Source organism: Pocillopora verrucosa, chromosome 1 (assembly GCF_036669915.1).
Source record: "Pocillopora verrucosa isolate sample1 chromosome 1, ASM3666991v2, whole genome shotgun sequence".
NCBI classification, from domain to species: Eukaryota; Metazoa; Cnidaria; class Anthozoa; order Scleractinia; family Pocilloporidae; genus Pocillopora; species Pocillopora verrucosa.
Window position 1 is genome coordinate 27,451,659 of NC_089312.1, and position 9,893 is coordinate 27,461,551.

The 9,893-nt window shown below is 36.1% G+C and overlaps 1 protein-coding gene across 1 annotated transcript; it reads left to right on the plus strand.

Annotated features, from left to right (window-relative positions):
- The first annotated feature begins 21 nt into the window (after positions 1-21).
- On the plus strand, positions 22-8,952 carry LOC131771556 (erlin-1). The gene is made up of 13 exons (XM_059087366.2): positions 22-153; positions 1,372-1,394; positions 1,910-2,037; positions 2,644-2,705; positions 3,597-3,676; positions 4,015-4,060; positions 4,214-4,287; positions 4,563-4,621; positions 5,216-5,307; positions 6,049-6,138; positions 6,732-6,811; positions 7,188-7,349; positions 7,767-8,952. The coding sequence occupies exons 1-13, from the start codon at positions 72-74 to the stop codon at positions 7,800-7,802; spliced, it is 1,014 nt and encodes a 337-aa protein (XP_058943349.2). The 5' UTR covers positions 22-71; the 3' UTR covers positions 7,803-8,952.
- The last annotated feature ends 941 nt before the right edge of the window (positions 8,953-9,893 follow it).

Here is a 9,893-nt window from a genome sequence, read left to right on the forward strand (position 1 = left end):
GAGGACTAGTACCGCGTTAGACACCTTCACTCTGCATAGCATCACGGGAATTCTTTCCTTCTGCTTTCACAATGGCCGCCGCAGTTGTCACTGGAATAATCCTAGGACTGGCTGCAATGTTGTTCAATTTCTCCGTCCATAAAATAGATGAAGGTGAGAGAAGAGTTCGAAACATAAAAACCAGAGATTTTGGTTGCATTGAAAAATGCATTTCACATGATTTTGTCCAGTTTCGTTTTGCTTTTTCAAGAAGCCTCATTTGGAATCAGCACGTTTTCTTTGAAGGCCCGAAAGAATTGCTATTGTGAGGAAATTATGTACTTCTAAGAGATTAATTTCCCCTTTTTTTGGTTGAAGTGGCGCATATCAATGATGTACTTTCTTAGCTAATAATGATACCGTATCGTAAGAGCTGCAGGAGAGACGCTAAAGTATCTTATCATTCCGACTCGTTTCCTCTACAGCTGAGAGTTTTATTCTAATGCTTAACGAAAAATGCAGTGAAGATTAGCTTTACCCTCCCGTCTTCTCTTAGCTGACTGAGTGCGAATTCTATAAGCTAACAGAGTATAATTTTAAAATTTGCTGTAATTCCAGAGGGAAATTAATTATTATTCACAAGCTTAAGCTAACAATGCAGGTGGTTTGCCAGCGTCTATGAATTAATAAGTAGAAATGAAACAAAGAAAGCAGAGCTAAGCACGTAGCATGCAATTTTAAAGAATGAGACAATGGTGGTGTTAACCCTTGCTCTTTTATTATATTTTCATACCAGTTTACTGTGTTGTCCTTCATACATTCCTCATAATCTCAACTCTGAGAGTTTGGTGTGAAATCAACTGATGTTTCACAGCAGATATTTTATCATTAATCTCATTATCTCTCTTCGTGACATTGTATTGTTATTGTAAGAAGAACTTCCCTATGTAATACCTGGTAGCTAAGGGCTTTAACCAGTAATGAGAGTGTAATAAACAATATAGGTAAATTCATGAATATCAAATGTGCCAACAAAAAAAATTAATATTCATGCATTTAATCTGCATAAAATCTGGCAAATTGGTGGTAGAGAATATAGTGTGTACCATACATTGTGTTTTTAGAGCCTTTTGATATTTAGAGGAGGTTGAAGGATCATACAGAGATGCGAAAAAACATGGAAATTCTCAAGAGTGTTTCTCAGTGCCGAATTGATAACCCAAAGTGTCCCCTTCCAAAACATTTATGTCTTCATTAGATGATTCCATATTGATAAGCATGGAAAATTTTGAAAGAATACTGTGTTTTGGTGATATTTTTAAAGGCAGGCATCATTGTGACTAGTGATATTCTGTAAAACCTCACTAATTATTTGCTTTTACCTTATTGTAGGTCATGTTGGAGTTTATTATCGAGTGAGTTCAATAATTCCTCAAATGCTCATTGGAAACCCATACAAGCACTTAGTACAAAAAACTTCATAAAAATAATTTAAAGTGTTTTTACTTGCTTGAAGTGTTGATTATGCTGTTCTCATGCTTAGTCAGCAATTTCAAGCTATTTGAGAAATTTCTCCATTAAGGGATATGACAAGCTTATCATCTTTCCTAGTTATGAATGGAGAAATTTCTCAAATGGCTTAAAATTGCTAATTTAAGACAAGAACAACTCAAGCAACACTTCAGGCAAGAAAAAAAGACCTTTATATATTTTATTAAGTTTTTCAATACTTAATGCCTGTATTGGCTCTGCATGACACAACCAGTGTACATGCATGTACAGTTAAAACTAAATGGACAAAAATAAGAACCTTTAGTCCACTTAGTGCTAGTGTTAATATGGCATCTGCTAATTAAGGTAGAGAGTATCATTTGGATATAACTAAATTTATTGCCATTTCATGACTCCTCTGTTACTATTTGTCTCATAGGGTGGTGCATTGCTATCATCAACCAGTGGACCAGGATATCACATTATGATTCCATTCTTAACAATGTTCCGCTCAGTGCAGACTACTCTGCAGACTGATGAAGTAAAAAATGTCCCATGTGGAACAAGGTTGGTAGAATTGTTAAATGATATGCGAACATAACTTAATGTTTAAAGGAGGTACGTTTCTAAAGAAACTGTGGTGCTGGGTTTGTGGGGGAGTATAATAAGGCGATTTGGTTTTATCCACTGATTTGACAAAGTAAACTGGCCACTATGAGGAGTTTTTAAGCTGACATTTCAAGTTTTAGCCCTTGTTCATGGTAAATAAGGGAGGACTAGCTCTCAAAATATCAGCTTAGAAACTCTTTTGATCAAACCAAATGACTTGATGTTTGAACTGTTAGTGTTGTGTTTGGTTTGTACAGAAGGTACATAGTCAACATAAGGTGAAAGAAAACTATTCAAGTTCAGGGTAAATTCAGGGATTTATGTTGAACCACTGAAAATTGAAAGTTTTTTTTAGAAAGTCAAGAATAGAGAAAGGTTGGTGGGAAAGGCACCTGTCCACCTATTAATGCCATCAATGGCAGGAATGAGTTTCAGTGTTTTTGATTAAACAATTTTTCTAGCAGTTTGAAAAGGACATTATTTATCTTTCAGTTTCTATGTTGTTTTTTTTTTTCAGTCTGTAATATAAATGAGTTTTTGAGACTCTTTGAACTTTTGTTGCAGTGGAGGAGTTGTCATCTATTTTGATCGTATTGAAGTTGTTAATATTCTTGAATCTTCATCAGGTGAAAAATTAATTTTTTGAACTTACATTATAGCAATGTGCTTGCCATGTTTGATCAAGGACTATCTCATTTCCTTCTCTAAAATTATCCCCTGTGGGGGGAAAATTATAAGCAGAATCTCAAAATGGCCATAGTGTGACAATTATTTTCTTGAACAGGAAAAATAATTTGCAACAGCTTAATAAGAGCCCAATGTATAATTCAAAAACAATTTGTCACCCCAGGTTAAGAAATTGTTGTCATGTAATCCCCCTGTCAGAAGTTAGTTTACACAAACTTGTATTGATCATTATTATCAATATACGTGGCCAAATAGAAAATCGGCCTCTTCAAAACACATGCTCAGCGGGCCGCAAAAGACTGACAGCGGGCTGCTAATGCATTATCAGCCCTACAGCTGATTGGTTCTTGCTTCATCATCCGATGGATCGTTTTAAGGTTAACTTTGTGATATGCCTATCATTTATAGACGATTTTAAGCATTTTTTCGGTAATTTTCAATAAGTTCACTGGACTGAGTTGATTCTTTAATAGCTTGTTCAATCAACACTTACATGATGATTTGAAGTGACTTTGAATTCGTCATTCACTTAGCTTGTATTATTAAAACTTGCATTCTTGATATCATTTGGCCTTGTTTATTGATAATAATGATAATGACATGACATTTTTCGGGAATATTGTTTATTTGCACCCTGTAGTGTCATTTGCAGTCCTCGCACTTTGCGCTCGGGCCGCAAATGACACTACGCGGGCGCAAATAAACAATATTCCCTCAAAAAGTCATGTTATTCCCTTATTATCAATTGGTAATTCAAAGTTCATGTAAAATAGAAATGGCTTGGAAATACACTTTTGACTTTGTCACATTTTCATGTTTTCTTTTTTCAGTATTTGATATTGTCAGAAATTACACAGCAGATTATGATAAAGCACTGATATTTAACAAGATACATCATGAGTTGAACCAGGTGATTCTTATTCATATGTTTCCTTTAATTGTAGGTCAATCATGTTTTAAATAGAGCAAACAACTTAATATGGAGTATATGAGCTTGAAGCTGTTTATTTAATCTGTATGTCAGTGTATGGCTGGCTACTGAGAGGCATGGTACTTCTTTTCTAGAAGCTCCAACATTTTTGCAGCCAGCTACATGTACCTGATGGAGATGGCCATCTCAGCAACCCAGTTATAGGCCTTTGCTTAATAGGGTAGAATGATGGTCATTTATAGCAGCATTTACCTTTTACCAGCTTCATATATTCAAATTTAAAGAGAAATTTCTGACTTTTACTTCAATGCTTTCAGTTTTGCAGTGCACACACCCTCCAAGAAGTTTACATAGATCTCTTTGGTGAGTTCACAAGATTAACTGACAGAGTTATTCATTAAACAATTTATCAATAATTAATTTTTAATATCAGTCTTGGTTATTCCAGACAGTGTTTTTGTTCACATGTTAATGTTTTTACCGTGCATTATTTACTACTTATGTATTTGTCACCAGATCAAATTGATGAGAATCTGCGTACTGCCCTACAGTTAGATTTGTTAGCCATGGCGCCTGGTTTAAGAGTTCAGGTCAGAATTAGAGAATTTGGTTTAAAGATAGTAGTGACATTGACAATAATGATATAATTATGATCATACCTATAGTATAGTCATCATTTTTTATCACTGAATGTTACGGTAACCCCGCATGGAAAACTGAAGTACTCTGATCCATGGCACCAATACATTATACACCCTGCTTTGGAGAAGCAAATTGGAGTATTTGTTTTATGACATATGTTCACTGTAACTTAAAAACCAATTAAAATCACATTGGATAAGCTTAATGTTTGTCTTTGTTTTAGGCTGTGAGAGTTACCAAGCCTAAGATACCTGAGAGCATAAGGCGTAACTATGAAGCAATGTAAGTCAGTAAAAGTTAGTGATTACTCTTTAGAATGATTTTTCTTGTGAAATTTTTCTCATAATTCACAGTAGATGTCTTAAATCTCATTTATTCATATGATCAGTAATGACGGTGCATATTTGTCCCAGGAGTATGTAAACTATGTAAATTGTTTTCTCATGAAGATGACCATATTTAAGCAATGAGCATTACATAGCATCTTTGTAAAGGGCTTTGATTTAGTGTTGTAAGGCCAAAACCAAAGTCATTGAAAGGCCTATTTACAACAAAGGAGAATCCCACAAAAGAAGTTAGAGTTTGCACTTGGGTCAAGTTACCCGTTCATCTTTTTTTTTCCTACATGTGGCCTGTTTAGCCAGAGCTTGAATAATCTAGGTTTCTGCTGTAATTCACTTCTCCCCAGGATGGGATGCTAGTTCACGGCATCTTACTCTTAGGCATCTCATTAGCTTTCTCTGAAAGTTTGCCTGTAGTACCCATTTTATGCCCTGCATTGGATAGAGGTCCTGTTAGAGTAAAGTGCCTTCACCAGAAACACGACACAATGACTCAGCTGCATCTCAATCTTGTACATTTCCTTTTTACTTGTAGGGAAGGGGAGAAGACCAAGCTGTTAATTGCTCAACAAAAACAAAAAGTGGTTGAGAAAGAGGCAGAGACAGAGCGCAAGAAAGCTGTTATTGGTATTAAACATTTGAATTCTCTTTTAAAAAAGAACAGATTATAACTTAAATAATACAGCATGGTTTCTTTGTACCTGTAAAACAGATTTTTCCCATCTAAATGAAAGGTGTTACTCAATGTTATTAATGATAAAATCGCTAATTTTTGATGGATCAGCTCACAACACAATTACTTATTCAACAGGTGTTATAACATAGCTAGTAAATTTGTCTAATCAAATTCAATGCGTGAGCGTGCTCCATATTCGTACGTCAGCTAACAAATCCTTCCAAAAAAAAAATTCTCCATCGAGTTGAAAATGTTATAAAACAATTGGTTCATACGTCAGCTGTGTGTTCATCGAGATATGAAGCACCTGGGAAGTTTGGAGAGCACTCAAGAAGCTAGAGTTGCTCTTGGCTATGCCTCAAACAACTCTTACGCTTCTTTCATGCTCTCCAAACTTCCCGCGTGCTTCATATCTCTATGAACGCACGCTGATGTAAGAACCAATTGTTAATTGTTTAACCTTTTTCATAACCAAAATCCAGGCTTATTGTGCTGTGTAGCAGCTATTGTCATGTCCTCTCTTGGGTTCGAACTTAACCAATGATGTTTAAAGTGGCTACCTGATAAAGGCAACAACTCCAAGAATGGATGCCATGAGGGTTTTTAAATTGCATTTCCACAAATCAGCTAACTTTCCTTTCAATATTTTGCCTACAAATGGTTTTGATTTCCTATTTGTTGCCATAACTCAGAGGCTGAGAAGGCTGCTCAGGTATCCAAGATTCAGTTTGATCAGAAAATAATGGAAAAAGAGAGCCTTAGGAAAATGTCAGAGATTGAGGGTAGGTTGTGGTGTTGTTGTTTTTATTTGTCTCTGATTGTTTTTTGAGTTTGTTGCCTCATTGTATGTAAGTTGTGGATATTCCTGTGTCAAGTGGTTGTGTTTCTTGAATTTAAAATAGGAAATAACTTTATCAATCCTTGTTGTCAAGTGCTCTGAAAATTGATCAGGTAGAGGGAATTTTTGGTCATGAATAACATATGACAAGAACGTACAACTAGTGGGACTTCATTGTCAGTAAAATGGGCTTATTATTTTCATTTTTTTTTAACTGTTAATTGTTCTTTCAAATTCCTTGATTTCTTTTCAAGCAACGTTGCATCTTTGATGTGACTCGGCTGTAAGAGGTACCACAACATTAGATATTGATCCTGTTGGCCAGCATACAAATATTATAAATTTATTTCCAGGAAGTATCAATAATAATAATGATGGCTGCTTAGAATTGTTGCTTATATCTTCGATAGTCATGGTTACTTTTTTTATAGTTTAGAAGAGGAGTGGAGAGTTTGGGATACTATAACTAAAGTTTTTGAGAAATGGCCCTTTAATTATTAAGGAAGATCTTGTACACTTTGCTGTTTTGCTCTGTAGATGGTGCCCATTTGGCTCGCATGAAGGCAAGAGCTGATGCTGAATTCTACACTGCAGTTAAACTCGCAGAGGCCAACAAGGTAAATCCGATGTTTACATCTACTGTTTGTAGGTACACTTAGCAAGGATTACAGCTAGGGCAAAAATGACCACAGGGGTGAGATGGAAACTTATTAAACGCGGTCAGAGCTGCCGAAAAGATTTTTCCTTTTTCAACCCTTTCGTATTATGGCAGTTGTAGCCATCGTCTTTACTAATTCCTTTTTTGCTGAAGATCACTCTCGGGATGTTCCTTCTAAGTATATTTGTGTTTTTGTGCATGAGACCAAAGGTTGTCTTGCTGAGAGAATTGACTACCATTGCTGTTCAAAGTTGAAAGGAAACTCGAGCTAAGTTGCAATTCTCGTGTACTGTTTTTAGCCAGTTTACATACAGTTGTGTTCCATTTCTCTGCAGCTAAAACTCACACCTGAATACCTGGAGCAGATCAAATTCAATTCCATTGCATCAAATACAAAGATATTCTTTGGTCCCAGCATCCCGAGCATTTTCCTCGACAGTAAAATACTTAGTCAGTCCTCTTCTTTAGAATCTGCCGCCAAAGATCAACAGAACACGGTAAGTTGGTGATCAAATTGAAGTCGTTTCTTCTCGGGTTAATCACTCTGGAATATGTCAGAACGTTCACTTAGAGGCTGTTAAACTAAAATCCGCGTGTATGGTACGTGACAATATACTGAGCTTAAATCGATGACTGGAGTAATGCAAACTTTTTGTTGTAACGTACAGATTTGTGCTAGGATCTGGCCTGATAATCCACCTAAACAAATATATAAGCCCTGCACAATTTAGTTCTCTTAAAGCAAAACACTCTCTGAAACTGGTACGGAAAGAATGAGAGACGGAAATCTGCTCTTATCTGTCTTACATATACTGTTGGTGATAGACACTAAATCATGTAAAGTTTCCATGTCTTCACATGAAATTTTGTTGATCACTGAATTGCCGTTTGTTTTAACTTCTTATCATCAACAGGAAGACGAAAAAGAGTTGAATGAAGGCTCTCTATAAGGAAGACTTGACGAAGGAGTCGTATATGGCAAAAGAATCACTGTAGAGCGTTGCAGTTAATCTGTGTTGGTACTGTCGTAAATGGATGGACTTATCTAATAACGAGTAATCGCTGGAGAACATTGCACTTATTCAGTGTTGGTGCTTTCGCGTGTAAACGGACCAGTTTTTTTTAGCTTTTACCGAACTCACTATCGTCACAAAATCTCAGCCACAAGCCGGAGATTTGAAGAAGGAAGCAGCTTTTTTCAGGTTCATGCATATCAATTTGAAATGCGATTGTGAGGTAAAACCTTGAGGTTGTAAGAAAACCCCATGTTACGATCATTATAGATTTATCAGTCTGCAAGATTTTAACCAATTCTGGCGAGTTGCGATCACTCCAGCAAGTTTTTCTTAACAACTAATAAGTGCACATTCTAAGGATAATTGTTCGCCATCTAAAGTAGTTAGAATACCAATCAAAAAGAACTCAATGTAGTAGAATTTCCCCTACATCTTTTACGACAAGTGTCGTTGTCAAGTCTAACTCATCAACACTGCAAATTTTCTCCCCTATCATAAGTTTTTGTTTTATCAAGTAAAAAAAATGTCACCTTAGCTTTCTAGTCTTATTTTCCTAGATTCTAAAAGTACCCAATGCTGGATAAAGATCAAAGATTTCTGCGGAAGTCACAATCAATATGTTTTGGGCCACACTCAAAGTCATTTTTGCCCGAGCCGCTAGGCAAGGGTTCGAATTAGCTCTGAGAAGGGCCCAAAACATATTTATGCCCAAGAACAGAACGGTATTACTATTATTATCAATTTTGGGAGGCGTCGAGAAAATAAAAACTGGAAAAAAAAAATCACAACCAGTCACGGCTCTCACCATAGTTCACAAAGATACGTGAACAATCACGCGAGTGTATTTTAGACCGCAAAAATCCCTATTTTAGCTCGCAAATGTGTCACAATGCCCCATAATTAAGTGTAATAATTATTTAGAATTCTTCGTTTTACCCCTTCTGGACTTTTTGGTTTCTGTGTTATTAATGCTGTCTTTTGTGTGAAGAAATTACAGGGTTAACTAGGCAAGTGCACCTCATTTCTTAGGAACCTAATTAACATGAAATTAAATTAAAATTAAAATTTGAAAGATTTGTGGAAACTGCCTTAACGTCGTTGTATAATTTACACACTGATAATTATCGTCGGTCCATTTGTAAAGACAATTTTGTTTAGGTCAGTCAATTTTTTTGTTTTTGTCCACTACTCTGATAAAATTGTATGCAGAAAGGGAACCTCTTTTGTTAAAAAAGCCGAGGATTAATCTGGTCTGGCTTGTAGAATGTATCTTATTATAAATTTTTCTCGAGTTGCTCCTATTGTCCAGTGAAAGGCATGTGATGTCAATTTGTATTTAGTGTGAAGTAAGGGTCGTAGGGGAAAATAGGAAACGAAACGATTGCACGATTCGAAACGATTTGTCACATCAGAACCTTACAACACCAGTCTTTGTTGTTTGTGTGTTTACTGATTACTTAGAGACTTATTAGGGGTTAACAGTTATCTCTAAATTTTGGAATTTTTATAATTACGCACGAAAATTTGAAATAATGGTAAATTCGAATCAAAGGACACGAGAATTTTTAAAACGAAAACCTCGTGTGAACACGGAGCCCTGCTGTTCTTGAATCTCTCAAATATGAAGAAATGTTCATCCCATGACATCCGCAAACTTCGTCACACTTAAATTCCAAAATTAGTAAGCTTCTGCCTCTTAGTCTAAACTATGTTCGTTTCAGAACATCAGCGAAAATGAGGAAATTTGCGAGATCCAGCTGGATAGTTTATGCGTAGACAGGGTGGGTGGGAAATGCGGACGACTGGGTTACTTTTGTAGGCTGGAATCAACGGAGAGCCGGAAATGTCAACCTTGACTGCACGATGTAGAAACACCAAAATATATAATCATTGAAAGCGTTTTGTTCAGTCCCTTCAACAATTGAATCCCAACGAATACAATTAGTTCTTTTATGAGTGGGTACCAGATGCGTTTGCATTAACTGTTCCCTTGCTGAGAAACAAAGGGCCGGCTACGCATTCTAA

Excerpts from the sequence above, each read along its gene's own strand:
- LOC131771556 (XM_059087366.2), top strand. The coding sequence starts at position 72 with ATGGCCGCCGCAGTTGTCACTGGAATAATCCTAGGACTGGCTGCAATG. Across the intron at positions 4,061-4,213 it reads AGTTTACATAGATCTCTTTG|ATCAAATTGATGAGAATCTG; the intron begins GTGAGTTCACAA and ends ATTTGTCACCAG. Across the intron at positions 6,812-7,187 it reads AACTCGCAGAGGCCAACAAG|CTAAAACTCACACCTGAATA; the intron begins GTAAATCCGATG and ends ATTTCTCTGCAG.